This window comes from Aegilops tauschii, chromosome 7 (assembly GCF_002575655.3).
Source record: "Aegilops tauschii subsp. strangulata cultivar AL8/78 chromosome 7, Aet v6.0, whole genome shotgun sequence".
Classification (NCBI taxonomy): Eukaryota; Viridiplantae; Streptophyta; class Magnoliopsida; order Poales; family Poaceae; genus Aegilops; species Aegilops tauschii.
The window spans coordinates 428,704,289-428,724,975 of record NC_053041.3 but is presented as its reverse complement, the minus strand read 5'-3'; the positions used below and the strand labels follow the sequence as shown (position 1 = coordinate 428,724,975).

Here is a 20,687-nt window from a genome sequence, read left to right as displayed (position 1 = left end):
CCATTCACTTTCACGAATGAAAGCATGGAAAACTTTTAGTCTGAAAAAACTTAGCCAATAATCAACAATAATGGGCTTAAAAATAACCCTACGTTGGTCTGGTTAAAAAAATGCACATTAAACTTTTGAAACTTTCTTTTATATCCTAAATCACAGTTGTGGCAGAATTAGAATAAACATCATCCTTCAACATTAATTCCATATCACCGTTGGGCGGAAATGGAAATAATGCATATAACTCATAAACAATGTGATGATAGTATTTCTATTAAACAACTTTGCTAAGAATTAATCATCATCATCAACATTATTGCAGCGGGAACAAGAAATATACATTTCTCTAGTTCAAGAGCATTTCTTGATCTTTATCCGTTCTCTAAAAATTGATCACTTTGATACAAAATTTATCAGAGATTTAAACTTTGAACATAAGACTCATAGAATTATAGCACTGTTATCATCAACGTTGGTCAGAAAATAACAATACCATATTTTAACTTTAAAACAAATATCTTTCTTTTGTCATAGCGGAAACTATCTGCATCTTATTTCACCCACAGGGGAAAAACATTTTTATGAACATTTCTTTCAATTAAATTTTCCCGTTGGTTCCAATTTAATTGGAGGATAAAACTTTTACTTTGCAGCGGAAACTTTACAATATTGTATTCAAAAACAATTCTGTACTCTTTTACTCTCTAAGCAATTTTAACCGGTTGGTTCAAAAATGCATTAAAGAAGCAACAATTTAATCTTTTACTTTAGTTCTATTCACTTTTAAAAGAGCACTTTTATTTTTCTTTTGCAGCGGAAAAACATGAATAAAAATAAGTCATGAACTTTTTATTCTTTACAGAAATTTTTCTTTGACCGAATAAAAAAATCATGAACTTCTTAATTTTGTTTATAAAATTCATGAACTTTCCTTTTTCTGAAAATTTCAGAACTTTCATTTTCTTTGACCGAATAAAAAATCATGAACTTTCATTTTCAGAACCTTTTCTGTTTACTTTTTTCTTTTCTATTTTCTAAACAGAATATTCGTTGGAAAAATTTGTATAGAAAAGCTATTGTAAATCCGCCAAAAAAACTGGACAGAAATCTATATATAAAAAAAATTGCAGCTGGCCCGTGGCCTGCTCTTGCGCGCTCTGCGCGTCAGAGCGTCGCGCCTGGCCGAAAACGGCCCAGCCCAGCGCCCGCCAGCGGCTGCAGCTTGAGCCCAGTCGGCTCCCCTTTTCGGCCCAAAGGCCAAGCCGTGCGCTAGGGATTCTTTCTGGGTCGTCCGATGCAATCAGACGGCCGAGCGTCGATTTCGCTCGGTCAAAAACGGCTCGCCAGCGAGGCCGAGGGGAAACCCTAAATCATTCTTCCCCTCGTGCGCCGCTCGCCTTCGTCTTTCTGCTCGCCCGAGCTTCGCCGGCAACGGCGTCGAGCGCCACCGCACCGCGCCCGGCCGCCGACGACGGCGTCTAGTGCCACGGCGCCGCGCCGTGGCTCCTTCTCTTCCCTTTTCTTTGACAGAGAGAGAGATGCGGCGGAGCCATCATCTGCTCCTTTCCCGCAAGGCCACCGGCGACGGGGTCGAAAGGCCACCGCGCCGCGCGCCTCTGTTTCCTTCCCCCCACTGCACCTTTCTCGCCCGCTCGCTCCTCTCTCGCCCGCAACGCCCGGATCCGGCTCCTCAAGCCACGCCGGCGCGGGGAGCCAGGGCGGAGCGGCGAGCTGGGGCGGTGCAGCGAGCCGTGGCCGGTCCCCTGCGAGCCATCCACTTCCCCCTCCCCACTTCGATTCTGCGAGAGAGAGGAAAACGGAGAGGCTCGGCCGGGCTACCCCATTCCTTTTCAGCGAGAGTAAGAGGAGCGCGGCAGATTGCGCCGTGGCCATCCTCCTCGCCGGTCGCGCGTTCTCCCTCAGCGGTGAGCGCACCGCCGTCGAGGGACTTGGCCGCGGTGCTGGCCCCTTTCTTTTTATTGTCTTTTACTTTTCTTTTCCGGCAAGCCGTTGAGCTAGCTCCGGTGGTTCTTCGTCCGACGCCTCGGCTTGCCGATGCGCGTCCGGATCGAGAGGAATGGCGCGGCCGTAATGGCGGCGCAACTTTTCCGGTGAGGTCCGAGGCCCCTTCTCCGATGATTTACTTTGCCCTGTCTAGGGTTCTTGGGGGGGAAGGAAGGGATCTTTCTTTCTCTGTAATTCTTTGTACCGAAAATTCTTAGCCTAGCATGGCTCTGATACCATTGTTAGATCCACTGGATCGTGTAGGCTTAGGTATTCACGGTAGTCCTACCTTCTCCTTGTCCAGATGAGCTCGATCCAGCGCTGGCCATGGTGAATTAGGGGCCGGTGATGGCAGAGAGATGGCGGCAGTGGTGTTCTTCCCGTGAGCACCGCGCTAACCCTAGATCGGTGGGATTGTAGGTAGGGATTGTGGCAGCGATTAACCTCGTCCTTTGCGCCCCGGCCCCCACCTCTGTTTATATAGCGCGGGTCACAGGGGCCCACCAACCATGGTTTGGTTGGGCGCCCCCGATCAGGGCGCGAGTCAAGGGCCCGTTCGACCCGTTGGGCTCGAACGGGAGAGAGATCAACCTAACATGGGCATCACTTGGTGTGTCAGCACCGTATTGAGCATGATCTTGCCCTTGGTCTTGTTCATGAGGTTGAGGGCCTTCACTTTGTTCTTCGGAAGCGTGTGGGCCTTGGGTTGGTGATGGCTCCACTTGAGTGGAGCATTGTCCTTCTCCTTCGGCCACAAGGGGTTCCTCAATGGGTAGGATAAAACCAACACCCATTCTTCTTATGGCTTGAGGAGAAATTTCATCACCTACATCACAAGTGCCACTTTGCTCCACTTGGGAGCCGTTATTCTCATCAAACTCCACGTTACACGTCTCCTCAATAAGTCCCGTGGATTTATTGAGGACACGGTAAGCATGAGAGTTTGTAGCATAACCAACAAATATGCCCTCATAAGCTCTAGCCTCAAATTTAGACAACCGAACACCTTTCTTGAGAATGAAACACTTACACACGAACACCCGAAAGTACTTGAGGTTGGGCTTGTTACCGGTGAGTATCTCATATGGAGTCTTGTTCAAGCCCTTGCGGAGGTAGAGCCGATTGGATTCATGACACGCGGTGTTGATGGCTTCGGCCCAAAAGTTGTATGGAGACTTGAACTCCGCCATCATGGTCCTTGCCGCATCCATCAACGTCCGGTTCTTCCTCTCCGCAACACCGTTTTGTTGAGGGGTGTAAGGTGCGGAATATTGATGCTTGATCCCCTCATCACTAAGAAACTCATCCACGGTGTAGTTCTTGAACTCGGTGCCGTTGTCACTTCTTATTGTCAAGATCTTTGCATTGTGTTGATGTTGGGCTTCATTTGCAAAGTCAATGACGGTTTGTTGGGTCTCGCTCTTCCTCTTGAAGAAATACACCCAAGTGTATCTTGAATAGTCATCCACAATCACCAAGCAATACTTCCTACCCCCAAGACTATCAAAGGATTGAGGCCCAAAGAGATCCAAATGAAGGAGCTCCAAAGGCCTCTTCGAGTAAATGATAGTCGTGGGAGGGTGAGCCTTCTCATGTAGCTTTCCTTCGATACAAGCACTGCAAGCACGATCTTTAGCAAAGCTAACATTCGTTAGTCCACGGACATGGTCCCCCTTGAGAAGACTTTGCAAGGATCTCATATTGACATGGGCTAAACGGCGATGCCAAAGCCATCCCACGTCAACTTTAGCCATTAGGCATGTCGCGATCTTAGTGGGTCGCTCCGAAAAGTTAATCACATATAGACCGTTCTCGACATGCCCAACAAAGGCTACGATATCAATATCAAAGAAAGTGGCAAAGCCCATGATTGCAAGTTGACGAACGGAAAGTAAATTGTATGCAAGGGACTCAACAAGCATGACCTTCTCGATCGTGAGATCATGAGAAATGACAACCTTGCCGAGTCCCACTACCTTAGAAGACGAGGCATCACCCCACTCGACATTGGTGGGCATAGATGGAGTCTTGTGCACGTCCACCACCAAGTCCTTGCTTCCGGTCATATGATTTGTAGCTCCACTATCGAGCAACCATGATCCCCCACCGGAAGCAAACACCTACAAGAGATCAATGCTTGGTTTTAGGTACCCATTTTGTAATGGGTCCTTTGATGTTAGTAACAAGGGTCTTAGGAACCCAAATAGACGATTCAATATACTCATGAGGAGAACCAACAAATTTGGCATAAACATGCCCATCACTAGCACGGCATAACACATAAGAAGGATTAAAGTCGCCGGCTTTGTTGGGAGGGGTGGCATTGCCCTTCTTGACACCGCCACCCTTTGCATTGTTCTTCTTCTCCTTGGAAGCACCCTCTCCCTCCTTCACAAAAGTTTGCTTGAGAGGAGGAGGTCGTTTGGTCTTGTCATTCTTCTTCTTGTTCTTGGGCTTGGGTGCTAACCCAATCCCCTCCTTGGCCACAACTTCCTTTTGATTGCTCAAAAGGTCGCTGAGGTTCTTCTCACCTTGTATGCATGACACAAGGCCTTTCTCAAGTTGCTCCTTCAACTTAGCATTCTCCTCAACAAGATGCACATGCTCACAACAAGGGTTAGTAGCATTTGCATTATCAATTAACACCATATGAGGAAAGGTGGCTTTCTCCTTGGTTAGCTTCACTTGGAGTTGATCATGAGACTCCTTGAGGCTAGCATGAACACCCTTCAAGACTTTGTGAGCCTTGTCGAGAATGTCAAACTCCTCTTTGAGTCTCGCAAGATCAACTCCAAGCTTTGCCTTCTCGGAGTTTAGCACACGAGAAACAACAAGAGCATGATCAAGATCTTTCTTTAACTTAGCATGATCATCGTTGTGTGACTCCTCAAGAGCCAAACGAAGACCACACTCTTCGTCAAGAGCATTGGAAAGATCCGAAATCTCATCGGCATAGTCACGACTATGCCCCTCCATCTTAGAGATGGTATCTTCGTGAGCCTCGATCATGTCATTGGCTTCACCAAGTTGTTCCAAGAGAGCAACGAAGTGCTTCTTGGATTTACCATTGAGTTTACCCATAAAGGTCTCAAACTCATTCTCCTCCACATTTGTCCCCTCATGTTCATCAATGCTATCCGTCGAAGAAGGATGATTAATGATGGTAGTTTTGATGTTGGGGGTTACCTTGTTGGTGGCTTTAGCCATGAGGCACTTGGCGGTGATGTTCTCATTGGGTGAGTCAAAGAGAGACACCCGTGGAGTCGTCGCAATGGCAACGGAGGCCATGGCAACCGACTCACCATCTTCATCATCGTCATCATCCTCATTGTACTCTTCTTGTACCACCAATGCCTTGGGAGGAGTCTCTTGGTGAAGTTGCTCTTGTTGGGGAACGACTTGGCCTTGTCCTTTCGGATGAGCTTGCCACCATTGTCTTCCCTCTTCTCGTAAGGGCACTACGCAACAAAGTGGCTCACATTGCCACAATTGAAGCAAGTCCTCACTCGTTGCTTGCCCTTTGCGCCACTTGAATTGTTCTTGTTGAAGTTTGGCCTTGAGTTCTTCTTGCTCCAAAATTGCCTTGAAGCAAGAGCCATGTGTTCATGATAGGCATACTTCGTATCTTCGAGGTTGCTCTCCTCTTCTTCCTCTTCATCCTCTTCATCCTCTTCCTCCATACTAACCTTGGCCTTTAGAGCAAGGTTGGGCTTCTTTACTCTTTGAGAGCGAAGAACCGCATTGTCGGTGGTCTTGTCCAAGATGCTCATAGCAACGAACTCATCCAACACTTCACTTAAGGACAAGGTGTGGAAGTCCGGCCTTTGACGAATGACGGAGGACATGGCTTTGTGGTAGGGCATCATTGCCTTGAGGAATTTGCGCTTGATCCAATTGTCATCCGTGTCCTTACTTCCATGATCTCAGAGAGAGACCGTGAGTTTAGTTACTCTCTGATAAAGCTCACGAGGTTCTTCATCTTCTTTCATTGCAAACTCATCGGCTTCATCTTGCACCACTTCATAGTTGGAGCGTTGAATGCTTGCGCTTCCCCGATAGAGGGAAACCACTTGGTGCCAAGCATCTTTGGCCATGGTGTAGGGCCGGAGATGAGGAAGATCTTCGGGTGGGATTGCTTCTTGGATGATGAAGAGAGCATTCTCATTGAATTGATTATCCACGGCTTCTCCAGGAGTGAAGTTACTTCGGTCATGCGGATAGAAACCTTCTTCAATAATTCTCCAAAGGTTAGTGTTCACATGATTTAAATGACGCTTAAAACGATAGACCCAAGAATCAATTCTACATTCTTCTCAATCTTAGGGGTCGGGCCGGCATGATTCAAATGAGTGGAAGGAAGCGGTCCACCATAGACAAGTGGAGGTTCCACATGGGCAAAGATGCTGGTGCCATTTTTACCACTAGAAGAAGGAGCTTTCTCGCTAGTAGCTTCCCCCTTGTCGGAGGTAGCATCCGTCACCTTGTTAGCGGGATCACCCACTTTCAACGGTGCGGTGGAAAGTTTAAGCCCTTCTAAGTATTTATTAAACATGCTTTCGACCTCGGTCATCATGGAGGTTTTCAATGTGTCCAACGCCACATTGAATTCCTCACGAGAGACCGTGGTTCCCCCATCTCCCGTAGACGAGACTGGATTCACACCGGAGTGCTCCTCCACACCGTCTACGGCGTCAACCATACTCTTCGGATGGTAAAGTCCTTAATAAAGAGACGAGGCTCTGATACCAGTTGAAAGGATCGATATAGTTGACTAGAGGGGGGGTGAATAGGCAATTAACAATTTTTAGCTTTTCTTTACCAATTTAATTTTTGCATCAAAGTAGGTTGTCTAGATATGCAACTAGGTGAGCAACCTATATGATGCAACAACAATAGGCACACAAGCGAGCAAGAGATATAACACAAATAAGCTTGCACAAGTAAAGGCACGAGATAACCAAGAGTGGAACCGGTGAAGACGAGGATGTGTTACCGAAGTTCCTTCCCTTTGAAGGGAAGTACATCTCCGTTGGAGCGGTGTGGAGGCACAATGCTCCCCAAGAAGCCACTAGGGCCACCGTATTCTCCTCACGCCCTCACACAATGCGAGATGCCGTGATTCCACTATTGGTGCCCTTGGAGGCGGCGACCGAACCTTTACAAACAAGGTTGGGGCAATCTCCACAACTTAATTGGAGGCTCCCAACGATACCACGAAGCTTCACCACAATGGACTATGGCTCCGCGGTGACCTCAACCATCTAGGGTGCTCAAACACCCAAGAGTAACAAGATCCACAAGGGATTAGTGGGGGGATTCAAATTTCTCTTGGTGGAAGTGTAGATCGGGGCCTTCTCAACCAATCCCTAGAGAATCAACAAGTTTGATTAGCTAGGGAAGGAGATCGGGCGAAAATGAAGCTTGGAGCAACAATGGAGCTTGGAGGTAGAAGAGGTGGTCAACTAGAGGAGGAAGACACCCCTTATATAGTGGAAGAACAAATCCAACCGTTATCCACCAACTCAGCCTGCGCAACGCGGTACTACCGTACCTGAGGCGCGGTACTACCGCAGGGCCCCGCGGTACTACCGCCCACGCAGCAGAGACCAGAACAGCCTAAAATGCACTAAAGCAAAGGGCGGTAGTACTGCTGGCGCGGTACTACCGCTCCCCCTTGCGGTACTACCGCAAGGCAGGGGCTGTCCAGAGATGGGAAGGCACGGATATAAAAAATTACATCCGTGGCTACTTCCGCAGAGTTGGAGTCGATGCAAAAACCCGACGCGGTAGTACCGTAAGCCAGCAGCAGTACTACCGCGCGAGGCGCGGATGTTAAAAATTACATCCGCCCCTTACTGCCGCGTACTTGCGGAACTAAGTCAGATACCACGGTACTACCGCGCCCTGTGCGCGGTACTACCGTGATGGGTGCCGCCCACCAGCGAGAGGATGGCAATATCTGTACTGCGGCCACACTACCGCTTACTAGAAGCGGTACTACCATGGGCCGTTGCGGTACTACCGCAAGGTCCTGCGGTACTACCGCTCTAAGGAGCAGTACTACCGCACGCCCTAGTTCAGCAAGCAAGAGCAATATTTGCATAGACAAGGAAAACATAGGATACTCCAAATGCTAGAGGAAAGGAGGTGCAAAGGAAGATGTGTACGTGATGAATCCACCCAACCTTTCCAACGCGGACCCCCTCTTAATAGTACGGCTTCCCTACGACTCAATACCACCGAAAAGAACCGAAGAGAAATGCCGTCTTCCATAGCCTTTGAGGGGAACCAAATCATCTTGTTCCTAGTCAATATATCTGAAATATTCGATGCACATGATTAGTCTGCAAAAGCATTGTCATCAATCACCAAAACCAACTAAGGGATAAAAATGCCCTTACAGCCTCTGAACGGGTGCGCCTCGTCGCCCCGATCCCGCCGGTGTCCTTATATTAGCCGGAGCCCGTCGGAGTTGCCCGCACCGTCGAAGACCACCGTCGCTCGCCCGCCTCTGTTTCTCCTCTGGCGCCGCCCGTTGCCGCGTCCCGGCGCCTTCCCGCGCCTCCCTCTGGCCAGGAACGGGTGCGGCGGGCCCCGCCGCGGCCGCCGGTGTGCTCGGCTCGGCCGGAGACGGCAGGAGCCGGCCGGCCCGTCGCCGGCTTCGCCTCTCCCCTCTGCTCCTCTGTCTTTGGTCGGGTAGAGCCGGACGCAACACGGCGGCGAGCAGGCAGGGAGCGGCGAGGAGAGGAGCAAGGCGGCGAGCGGGGAGATGCGGGGCGGGGGCCGGCGAGGAGAGGAGCAAGGCCGGCGAGGGGAGATGCGGGGCGGTGGAAGGAAGAGAGAAAGGAGAGGAGACAGGAGAGAGGGGAGAGAGAGGGGCTGCAGGTGGGCTTGCGCATGCAAAAGGCGAGCGCCGGCGTTCCCAGCTGCCCCGCAGGGAGCTGGGTGTGGGGTGGGCGCGCCGGCCGTAACATTCGCTAAATCCGGCGAAAAACGACGTCCTGAGTGCATGGCTGGGATTTTTTTACAACCGGCGCTAAAAAGATGCTGAGGGGGCTGTCGGGGCCGGCTGGAGATGCTCTCACCCTGCACGACCCCGCAGATTTCGCGAACCGCAAACGCAACCGTCCACGATTCGCGTTCGGAGTCCCAACGGGCCACGGCGGTAAAACCGCGCCGCAATAACCGGAAACAGATCGAGATAGCCTTCCCTTCCCACCGCGCGGCAGCCGTCGCAATCCTGGTCCTTTTGCTTGGACGTTCTGTTTCCCGATTCTTTTCCAATCCGGTCTCCTGCCTCCCCACGCGTCGTTGGCCAGCAGCGCCTATAAGTACAAGGGCCCCGGCCTCCGCTTGCACAGCCTGCTTTTTCTCTCTGTTTCTTTCTCGCCAGCCCCAGCCTTCGCCCTCCTCTGCTTTGCGGCGGGGTTTGCTAGGGTTTACCTAGCGGCCAGAGGCGAGTTCGTCCGTCGTATCAAGCTACGGCCAAGTTCTTTGGTGGAGGAGGTGCAGATTCTTGTCTCGAGGAGTCGGGCGTGGAGGACTTGATCTCCCCTCCTTCATCGCCGGGGCAGACTGCCGCCAGGTAACGCTCGTTTTCTACTCCCGATCTGATCTTTTCTAGAGCTGTATGGTCATATGGTTGTGTTCATGTTCTTGCTGCTGCTGTGATTGTGCTCGTGTCCTATTTTTGTTTCGAGCTTGGGAGGGTAATGGTCCAAGATTGTTTAAGGATTTCCTAGTCGATTTAGTCCTGTTTGTGCTTGGAAAATTGGTTTCTGCTTAGGGATGTGGCCGTCCGAGCACTGTAATTGCTCGCATTGTGTCAAACAGATTCAAGTTGGTAGAAATAGGCCGTGAATACAGCAGATGTCTTTTTTTTTTGCGAAAGTACAGTAGATGCCGTATGGCATACGCGCCTGCCATGAAGGGCTTTGGGTATTTTTGGATGGTTATCAAAATCAACCATCATCACAAAAAGATAGAAAACCAACCGTAGTTTCTAGTTGCATACCAAATCTAAAATTTCCATGTACGCTGATTCTTTTACTCTGCGCATAACTCCTCATACCAAGGAGGGCATAAGTTTGTTTTTTTGGACTAATTTGCCCCTGCGCATGAGTAAGCATGAGTATCAGGAATAAATGTTCCTGGTTGGCTGGTCCTCCTCTCTTTTGTTGGAAACTGGCCCAATTTAATGTGGCAGAAGTGGATGGGGCGGGGCCTAAAAGGAAAATGTGAAGTAGGAGAAAACCTCATGTTGGTCAGCTTGATTTGCCATTGATCCGGCGAAACATGCATCGAAAATATTGAGTAGGACCATGGCTCACCCGAACCTATGCCGTCACACATCAATGGGCAGCATTTTTTGAGATCAGTGCATGCCAAGCCATCATCCCCTTCAAAAAGGCGAACCTACACTGCCCTACGAACAAGCTGGCCAAGACAAGGATTAAGTTAAACTGTGAAATTTGAATGTTAATCAGGCCTTAATCCACATTGTTTGAACCATGGGTTTGGATGGACCATAGTCTCTCCTCCTCTCAACATGAATTACTTTTAATGTCTTGCTATGATCTATGAGTAGGCGTTGTATTTTATTTTTGGAAGAAAAATGGAAGGGTAAAACCACAACGTAATTCTTTCAAATACTCCAAATCTGCCATTCTGTAGAACAACCGAGATTGATATTAGTAAAGTAGTACTCCCGTTTCTAAATGTAAGTCTTTTTAAAGTTTCAACATGAACTACATCCGGATGTATATAGACATATTTTAGAGTGCATATCCACTTATTTTGCTCTGTATGTTGTCCATAATGGAATCTCTATAAAGACTTATATTTAGGAACAAGACTTATATTTAGGAACAGAGGGAGTAGAATCTTGTGCCGTAGATAGTTTGCTAGGTGAATCTTTACATTCTTGATCGTAAAACTCTCTTGTATCACTTGAATCAAAACTTAAGGCGCCCTACATATAATCCCGTACCTCCATCGTTTGTTTGGTCTAGTTTAATTTGTCTCTCTTTCGTTGTCATATTGTGCCCTACTCATGTAACAGTCGGTGGCGTGGCAACTATAGGTTGGTTCATAGTTGTGAAGTAGCGGGTGGGGTCATGGAAACAATGAGTAAGGTGTCTACATCGATGACTAGGGTGAAAACAAAGGTAGCTAATTGTGCTTAGGAGGCCATGAAAAGTAGCGATGATGCAGTTGTGGAATTGATTTACATACCAATTTGGAGGGCCTCAGGAAAATATGTCTACCCTTGCCGAGGCAAGCGAACCTTACATACATTGGTGGCAAAAAAAAAACTAAAACAAAAGCAATTTTATAGGATGCAACTAGAACTTATTTTTAATATTTTTGTTCTATTGACATTGATATTACTTTTGTAAATAAAATAAATTGTAAATTTAATTTGGATGGAACTACGTTGAATAAATTTAAATAGTTAATCTCTAGCATAGTGCTTTCTAAAATTAGTCGAGATAAAAACCAAGGTTTGGTGGATACCATGAAGGTGTCACAAAAATGTAATGTTTGTGTTGCAAAAGGTTATTATTGAACTTGTATTTGTACTTTCATGTCATCAAATTTCCTTATTTTTTGCATCGCTAAGCCCCACACACTTATTGGGGTCAAAATGAATGACTAAAAGGACGTTAGATAGAGATCATTCCTCAAATGTGTTCAAGTCATGGGAATAGATTAGATAGAGATCAATCCAATTGTGAAAAGTGCAACTTATGTGTGCTGTGCAAAATGTGTTTGATGTGCCATCAATCTCATATAATGTAGCCCCCTTCACCACTTTAACTATGTTACCATTAGGTTGGCACTCTTATAGACTCATATAATGTAGCCCCCTTCACCACTTTAACTATGTTACCATTAGGTTGGCACTCTTATAGAAGTGTCTTTTGTTGTAAAAGTTGGTTTACAAGTTTCTTTTGTGTTTAGAAAGTATATTTTACATATTTTTTTAATTTCTTTTAGTGATTATTCAAAGAAAAATGGGGAGTCGAAGACAACATAGTGTCAACAACTTTGGTCCAAGATTGAGAAAGCCGTCCATAAGCAAGGCACCAGGCAAACTCAAGAAAAAGTGCCTTGAACAATTCAAGAGAACTCAGCAGTCGTTTAGGGTGGCGTATGACGAGCCTAGCCATGCTAAGGCAGCGTCTCGACCAAATGTCTCGTCACGTTCTCCATGGCCAAACAAAGGTACGGCTTCCCCACGGGGAAATGTCGAGAAGTCTAAGCCCTTCTTCTCTAGGAAGAATACCCAAAAGGTTAGTCCATCTCGCGCAGTGCCTAGCGCAATGCCTAACAGTGGCATTGATTCTTTGCAAAAGAATACTACCAAGTTTAGAACCTCTCCCTTTATGTCAAATAGTGGTAATAGATCGAGGCCAAACAATGGCATGGGTTCTTCGGCAAAGAATGTGGAGTCTTACTCAAGGTTAAATAACATTGAAGCTCCTCGGTCAAAGAATACCAAGATGTTGGGATCCTCTTACTCAAGACCCAATGATGAGATGGCTCCTCAGTCAATGAAAGCTAGGCCCTTCTCCTCTGGGTTGAATTGTGGGTCCGGTTCTTTGGCAAGGAACATAGAAAAGTCTAAGCCCTCTTTAGATTCAAATTCCACATTTGGTGTTTCAAAGAAATTGTACCCCTCTTTGATGGTTTGCAACTCACGAAAAGAAGACCATCCGATGGCGATGGAAGCTACAAATTCCAACTCAGCTTTGAAGGGTAAAAAAGTCATGGAAGATATCTCTATTTCTTTACCTAGTAAGAAACTTTCAACTCACCAAACGGTCGAGGCATCATGCATGGTTGATTCAATCGGCGGGTGCATTCGAGTTGATAGTAGAAAGTACAAGTCTAGCCTTTCAGAGCATGGAAGAACCGATGTGTACAAATCTAAGAGTAAGAGGATGGAGCCGTTGTTGGAAGAAAAGTTTGAGGCACATGGGGTCGCTAGATTGAAAAAATCCATTAATAAACTTAACAATGAGAACACTAGCCTCGGGGAGGATAAAAGGACCGTTGATGACAAGTTTAATAAGAGGAAGAGGACCGAGAATTGTAGTAAAACAAACAATAAGAGTAGATTCGTAGTACTTGATGATGAAGACGATGATGATGGTGATCAAAATCTCATCGGTAGTAAAAGTGGTGCTGCTGGATTGAAAACACAGAATTATGGTTCAGAACCTTCAAAGCCACATCACTATTGTTCCCTGCCCATCGATGAACCTATTTGGAGGTAAAACATATGCCCCCTTTTTTTCTTCAATTTCCCTTTTTTCTCCTGATTTCACATGTTGCAAATGCTCGTCCCTATATGCTGATATTTTTGTTGTTTTATTATTCAACAGTGGAATCATTAGGATAGGCAGCGGAAAATTTGTTTCGTTGGCTGCACATTTGTCAACCAAATACTGTGAGAAGGTGTGGAAATTGTCAAGATCACTTGAGCCAGTGGTTGAAGTAACAAAGCTTTCTAGACTGGAGGGTTGGCCGAAGAGCTTTGAGGCATCAAGGCCCACTGATGACAACATTGCGTTGTATTTATTGCCCACCGAGATGAGGTGTCTTTATTACTCTTTGCTATTTATTTTCCTACCATCTTTTGCACCATTTGGATTCTAATCATTTTTGTCTCTATCCCTAGGCAAGATGCAGACCTGGATCAACTTGTTAAAGAAGTCGTGGAGAATGATATGGTCCTACGAGCTATTGTTGGTGAAGCTGAGATGCTGATATTCCCATCTATTCTACTGCCTGAGCAACACCAAAGTATGTGTTCTTCTCTTTCTGGAAAGATGCTAGTAACAGAATATGATTGATGTTCCTGATTTCTAGTCACAACCCTACCCATACGCAACCATTCAATCATCTAATAGAAATAGTTCAATTATCCAGAATCACTATCTAAGCTTTTCCCTACTGTGTATATTTGGCTCAATGGTTAAGTGACTTACCATGTTTGTCTTTGTTTGGTTGCAGCTTTCCAAGGAAAACCCTACCTGTGGGCGGTATTTAAGCGCAGAATAGTGGAAGAGGAACAACATGGCAAAGGACATCGTGCACAGGAGAAGGGAAAACAGCAGGCTTCACATTTCAGTGTGGGAGAAGTGTTAAACATGGAAGCTGGACTTGAAGCTTCTGAGGAACCGGAGATGCAAGGCATGGAGCAGGAACAAAATCCCAAGTTGGCTGGACCCAACGCGCCGAGTCCTACAACTGAAGCTCCTACCGCGGCTGCAGCTACAATGTCTGCAAACCACTGTCAAGACCACTCAAACATGGCTGCTCCTACAGGAGCATTGTTTGGCTTTGTGGTTCAGCGAACTCCGCGACTCGAGCAACTCATCCAAGAGATGCAGCGCGAAGGTGCTGTGATGGTTGCAATGCAAGGGCAGATGATAGGGCCAGGTCTTGGCATGGGCAGGCAGTAGCAACAGGGTTGAGAGGAGGACGATTTGGCTTGGAGGCTGTTGTCGTCCAAGTGGCTAGGCAAGGAAGCTGACTTGGACCCGAGCCTTTGTGTACACCATCGCCTGTGCGTGTCACCAATAGATAGAGACAAATGGGAATAACCGAACCACGTCTACGAAATCAACAGTCGCGACCGACTATTAAGATCCTCGCGACTTCAGTCTTTTGCAACCTGGTATTCTAGTTAGAGGTTTAGTTTGGTGTTGGCTAAAATGCATCTAAAAGTTATCATGTCAGCGCATGTGTTCTCAGATGCATTTTGTTCTTCAGTATAGTTCTGCTTGCATCTCCTCCCGTGCTGGTGTCGAACAAGCTTTGGCCTAGTTGCTTTTTGCTTGTAGCATCGATTTTGTTTTTTCATTGTAATCTTTTCTCTCCATCCATGCGTTCCTGTAACACTGGCACTGCTGCCTTTTGCTGCGTGCTGTTGGTCCACTTTTTATTGGCTTTTATTGGCCCGTACACTTTGTATCTCTTTATTTTTGGTAGGGCAGCGCATTAAAGCATCTATGGTACCAAAATGTGGTGCGAGTAAAATATACCCCCTCCGTCCGAAAATACTTGTCATCAAAATGGATAAAAAGGGATGCATCTAAAACTAAAATATGTCTAGATACATCCTCTTTTATTAATTTTGATAACAAGTATTTCCAGATGGAGGAAGCCCACATCGTATGGATCGTGCCGTATAAACCATGTGTTGACGTATAAATGTAATTGTCAGTCAGAAACTGTTGACGTATAAATGTATTGTCTTAGTCCTTTCCGTCAGATTGGTCTTTTGATTGCATTGGCTTTACATGGTATCAGAGCCAAAAGGTCTCGAGTTCGAGATTCAGCTGGTGCAATTAAATTGAAGCCCACTTTCAGTCTAGCTTTGTTGATGTATTGCCTAGTCTCTTTTGTTAGATCAGTCTTTTGGTTGCATTGCCTAGAGCATGCACTCCTACAGAAACCATTCAACGCGGGTTTGTATCAGTCCGCACGATGGCCGGACGTGTTTTCTCCCACAAATTAGAGACCAAGCTTTGCGGGCGTCCGGACTGCTCCCAAGCCCGCTTCTGGCCACCCAAACCCCCACCCGCCCCTTCTGTCGTGGCCCACCCAAACCCCTAACCCACCGCTCCCATGTTTCCCTTCCGATGCACGCGTCGCTTACAACGCCGCATGAAGCACGCAGCGGCCGACATGTCGCGGTATGTGATCAGAGGGAGGGCGATGCTGACCGACGCGACCTCTCGGCAGCCGCCGCTTCAATGCGGACGCAGCTTCCCGAGGAACCAACTCCATTCGTTGCGTCGCATTGAAGTGGGCTGACCGCCCGTTTCGACTGGCCTGGCCGCGGCTATCTGTGCTTCGGCGATGCACATCCGCGTATCTTTCCTCTCTGATCGCCTCCTTCTCTTCGAGCTCCTCTTCCTACAGCGGCGATGTCGAAGTCGTGGTGGTCCGTGCCGGCAGGCTGTGGTTCATCCTCAGGTGGATCTTGGCGCCGACGCTCTTTGGGCCCCTTGGTGTCCTTGGTGACCGGCTCCTTCGGCAAGGAGGATATCATCCTCTCCTCCAGTGACGAGGAGGACTAGAAGTCGTAGCAGCGGTTGCACCTCCTCGCGGAGGAGGCTCTGACGGACGAAGCGGAGCGCTCACTCCATCAGATGGGCCTTGCACCACATCATCGGTGCGGGTCAAGGAGGAGCCGATCCGATGTCCCCACCCTCGTGGGTCAAGCAGGACCCCCCCCCAGCCATGTCTGCGGCGTCCAGGTTGGACTCTGTGTGAAGGACAAGCCCGCGTTACCACCGGCGCACAACTGATACGCGTGCATTAGCGGGCCCTACTCGCCGCCCATCTGCATCCGTCGCCAAGCCATCGAGGAGTTGCCATCGGCCATAAGGAAGGAGCACGGCCGCATCCTCCATTACCTCGGAGACACCGGTTTCGATGGCCCCTCGGGGTTGAGGGTCGTCGTCTCTGAGGAGAAGGCGGTGCGTCAGTGGGCGCGGTACAAACGGCGCAACGCCACCCGCCGTTCCTTGTTTGCCGAGACCGATGAGGCGCCGAAATGGGTTCGCAATGACCCGGACCTCGCCGCCGCGTGGGTCCTTGACCATTCCGTCATCACTAGTGAGACGGACGCCGGAGGTTGTCGCCGCCTCGACAGCGAGATCGTCAAGTATGGCGAGGAGTGGTGTCTTAACGAGACCTCCGACGCCTTAAGGGGCAAGGCCGCAGCTAGGGCTCCACTCGCGCCGTCGGCACTGGCCACGGTGGCACTCCACACCGCGCAGCAGGAGGCGGAGCCGCAACGCCGTGAGCGGTGGGTAGCAGCCGGACAAGGCTGCCGCGACCCTCCGAAGGCATTGCGCCGCTGGAGGGACGACGATGACGACAACGGCGGCGCGGACGACGACGGCGGTGTGACAGGACAAGGCGGCCACACGGTTGTCGTCCGGTATAGAGTTTAGTTTTCTTTTCAAGTTTTTAGTTAAGCGGTCGAAATACCGACCTTTTTATGTAAGTTATCTCCTATTTTTAATGAAATCTGTCATGTTTGCATGAATTTCATCCTGTTAATTCAAAAATTGGTTGAAATGCATGCGTGCGGCGTTGGATGGCCGACTCTCGCATCTGTGTCCACGGACCGGACCCCCCTGTCCGCGGACAGATGCGGGAGGAAATTTGCGGGTCGCCATTTGAGATGCCCTTATATCACCAAAAAATGTTTAACTACAACATATGACGTAAAATATGTGATGACTAGTACCCCAATTGATGATGTAAAACTATTTGAACTACTAGATCATTTCAAACATAATTCATTGTTCAAAAAATCTTCCGATTCAGCGATTTATCATCCGATTTATCGCTACTCTTGGGGTGACCGATAAGATTATGCCTTATCTTCATCGTTTATCGTTTGGGCCGATTTATCACTATGACAAGCGATTTATCGGGAATCTACCGATAAATCGGGCCTATTCATAGAACTATGTTTGCAAAAACTATTCTTATTTGTGTTTTGTGGACCTTGTTATGCTATATGTACTGTTGTCCTATTTTGTTTGTCATTATACGAGGATTCAAAGGCTAGGAATCAAGGTAACATTTATCTCCAATATTGTTTTGGTGTTGAATATAGCATATTTTAGTGTTGGGAACCTGAGATTTGCAAAAAAATGGCCGATTAATAGTCGACCGATAAAATCGATTAATCGGCCGATTTCCGATTAATCTCTAATCCCCAGCTGACCGAGACGATAACGATAAGCAATATCCTCAAACATAAAACTAACCGTCGCTCTTGAACTGCTCCGAAACTTCTCTTTACTCTGGTTGTTGAAGTCGTTGAACGTCTCGTCCTCCTCCTCCCACTCATCCCAGTCCGACGAGTTAGACCCGACGGGGCCACGGGGGTCACCGTCGAGGGGACGGCCTCGTCCTCCTTCATCGTCTTCTTCCACTCGCCATCACACTTTCATTAGAACTCCTGCTCGGCCTAGACATACTTCAGAATGCTCCTGCGGCAAACCTCACGAGAGTCGCTTCATCACTCTCGCCGGTAGCAATTTGAGTCCCCAGCTTCTTTTTCTTGACTCTCCTTGATCAGTTGTATCCTAAAATTTACCAGCGCGAGGAACTCCGCATCCTCCCGGGTCTTAATCTCCGGGAAGTTTAGCTCTTCCCTCAGCCAGTCGAAACACCAAGTGGCAACGTCGTATGCACGTGCGGCCTCGTCGGCGGACGAGTAGGTGGCGAGCCGGTAGTGACGATCGTCGCACTGGAACTTGGTAGCGAAGTTCTCGGACGGCTTCGTTCGCACACTAAAGTAGCCGGACTTGCTCTTGGACACCTTCAGCGGCATGGTGGCGTGCGGGTGATGCATTGAACCGGGCAGCAGAGTCGCAGGGTGACGACGTGAAGAGTGCCACATATGTTGTGTGGACGGAGCTGCTTCAAATCGGGCGGCGGAGCGACTTTGATTCGGCCGATTTCGAGGCCTGCGGCGTATCCGGTGTCGGCGAGGGTGGGAAGGTCGGATCTAGGGTGCGGGTGGGGGTGCGGTGGGCGGGCGAAACAGCAACGACATGGTACGATGGGAGGGGGAATGAAGTTTTTAGAGGTAGTTGGGAGTTCGTGCGGTGCGACTCTGTTTTACTAGGGCGCGACCAAGTGATGTATATTTGCATTACTTGATGATGTAACAGCTAAGCAATTTTAGATTTTTTTTTGCATACATCATTTATTGGAGGTACGTTTTTTAGCCTTCCTGATGTATATTTCGGTTATTTTGACATCTACACCATCTATTGAACATACTTTTACTCGTTAGAAGCCGTGGAGGAAACTTCCTGGTCTGACATCCAGCTTCGCTCATCACTTAATCCTTAATTTTATTTATATAAGAGAACTATCAAATCATTTTTGATTGAAAAAGGTATTACAAGAACATCCCAAAGAAGGAAAGCATAGCAAAAAGGCTAGTGTAAAACCAAAGAAAAATGTCTGTATATTGAAGGAAAACTAGGTGAAAACCTGAACAACGGCAAGGCATACATAGTTGGACTTAGATCTAAAGGACAGATGAGCCAATACAATCAACAACAGACAACACACATGGTCGGGCAATACCAACACCACCGCCAACAACAACAAACAAAGTCTTTTAGTTTCGAACTAGTTGGGATAGGCTGAAATTAAAACCCATAAGATCTAGAAACCCAGTCGATAGCTACCTGCCAAGGCTCCCCGGCCATGGAAAGTACGTGGATGAATCCAATTCGAAAAACTAATTTCTAAATGATAAAAAATTCTGCAAAAAAAATTCACACATACATGTAGAAATATGCGCAGAAAGTTTAGCCTTGTGAAAAATTTCAAAACTTTATGGAAAATGGATAAATATTCTCAAAAGGTTGAAAAATGCACTTAGAAAGTTTGGCTAAAAAACAACTTTTTCCTTTGCTTGTGCTATATAGACAAAAAATAGTGTCATTGAACCTATTTAGAAGACAAAAAAATTTCTGGAAAAACTTCAAAACTTTCTGCGCGGATCTAAAAATGGCGCATGTGTGAATATGTATGCGTGAAATTTTGTTTCAAATTTTTTAACATTTTGAAAGAAAAAAATAAATAAAAGTGGGTTCATATGCCCATGGGGTATCTCCTTATCCTTGTGAGTTCATCCATCACCAAAGCAAAAAAATAAGGAATCAAAGCTTGTTTGATGAACTTAGGTATCACATTGAAGAAACCCAACAATCTATGAGCTCCTGAAGAAACCGAATTGGAGAACACAAGTTTCACACCCATTTGAAGGAGAAACGGTTCCATAGGAGTACATCTAGGGTGGAGATTTTTTGTGTCTTAGTATGCCTAGGTCTCGCATTAAAGGGGAGACAAGACCTAGGGTTACACGGCTTGCTAACTACTCCCTCCTTTCCGGTTTATAGGGCTCAATTCAAAAATCTCACCAACCAAGGTAGATGGTAAGTGGTGGAATATTTTTTGTAGTTTGCAAAAGCACCTAATTAATGCTCGTGTTTTCCTCAACAAATTATGTTTATCAATGCATTAATTGCAATGCATGGATGCATAAAGTACATGCATTGGTCAATTTTCTCTTAATACTTGCATGCAATGATTTAATGCACCTTGAAATCTGAACATGTAAAATTGAGCCTTATAAAATAAAAAAACTAAAATTTCGAGATAAACCCTATAAACCGGAAAGGAGGGGTAACGCAGAGCCCTATTCGAATAGGGTGTCCTTGACTTGTACGTCAAGGTGATGATTTTCTAGAAGATGGGGTTCATGCAGGTTGAGGGGCCAGGCTACACCTTAGCTTGTCGGGCCTTGAGACCGGCCTGACGACCAGCTTCCGGTACTATGCACCATCAGGGAGCTCGCGAGAGAGTGGGACAAAGTCGATAGGAGTTTAGAGTAACTTCAACGCGTCGACCCAAATTGTTTGTGCTGTTCGTTTAGGTAAAAACGGACACAAAAGTCAGCCCAATGCGGCGGCGACCCAAACGGATGCGCGTTCATTTTTTGTTCGTGCGACCCATTTCCGGCCCAAATTTGGGCCGCGTTTGCATGGGCTCGGACAAGAAACAGACGCATGCGACGCCCGCCCTTGTCCTCTCTGGCGCGTCAGTCGGTGGCACATTGGCCATTT

General features: G+C 47.3%; 1 protein-coding gene across 2 annotated transcripts; it reads left to right on the top strand.

The window, feature by feature from the left end:
* Positions 1-9,331: 9,331 nt before the first annotated feature.
* On the top strand, positions 9,332-14,973 carry LOC109779227 (uncharacterized). 2 transcript variants are annotated; one of them, XM_073504045.1, is made up of 5 exons: positions 9,332-9,583; positions 11,998-13,276; positions 13,389-13,601; positions 13,685-13,809; positions 14,020-14,973. In XM_073504045.1, exons 2-5 carry the CDS (start codon positions 12,015-12,017, stop codon positions 14,469-14,471), a joined length of 2,052 nt encoding a protein of 683 aa, XP_073360146.1. In that variant the 5' UTR covers positions 9,332-9,583; positions 11,998-12,014; the 3' UTR covers positions 14,472-14,973. The 2 variants fall into 2 exon arrangements, with proteins under 2 accessions (XP_073360146.1, XP_073360147.1); XM_073504046.1 differs by lacking the exon at positions 9,332-9,583 and having other exon boundaries at positions 11,778-13,276.
* The last annotated feature ends 5,714 nt before the right edge of the window (positions 14,974-20,687 follow it).

Bases quoted from the DNA above. Each gene is read 5' to 3' on its own strand.
- LOC109779227 (XM_073504045.1), top strand. From the start codon at position 12,015: ATGGGGAGTCGAAGACAACATAGTGTCAACAACTTTGGTCCAAGATTG. The intron at 13,602-13,684 runs GTGTCTTTATTA...CTCTATCCCTAG, and splicing joins TTATTGCCCACCGAGATGAG to GCAAGATGCAGACCTGGATC. The intron at 13,810-14,019 runs GTATGTGTTCTT...GTTTGGTTGCAG, and splicing joins ACTGCCTGAGCAACACCAAA to CTTTCCAAGGAAAACCCTAC.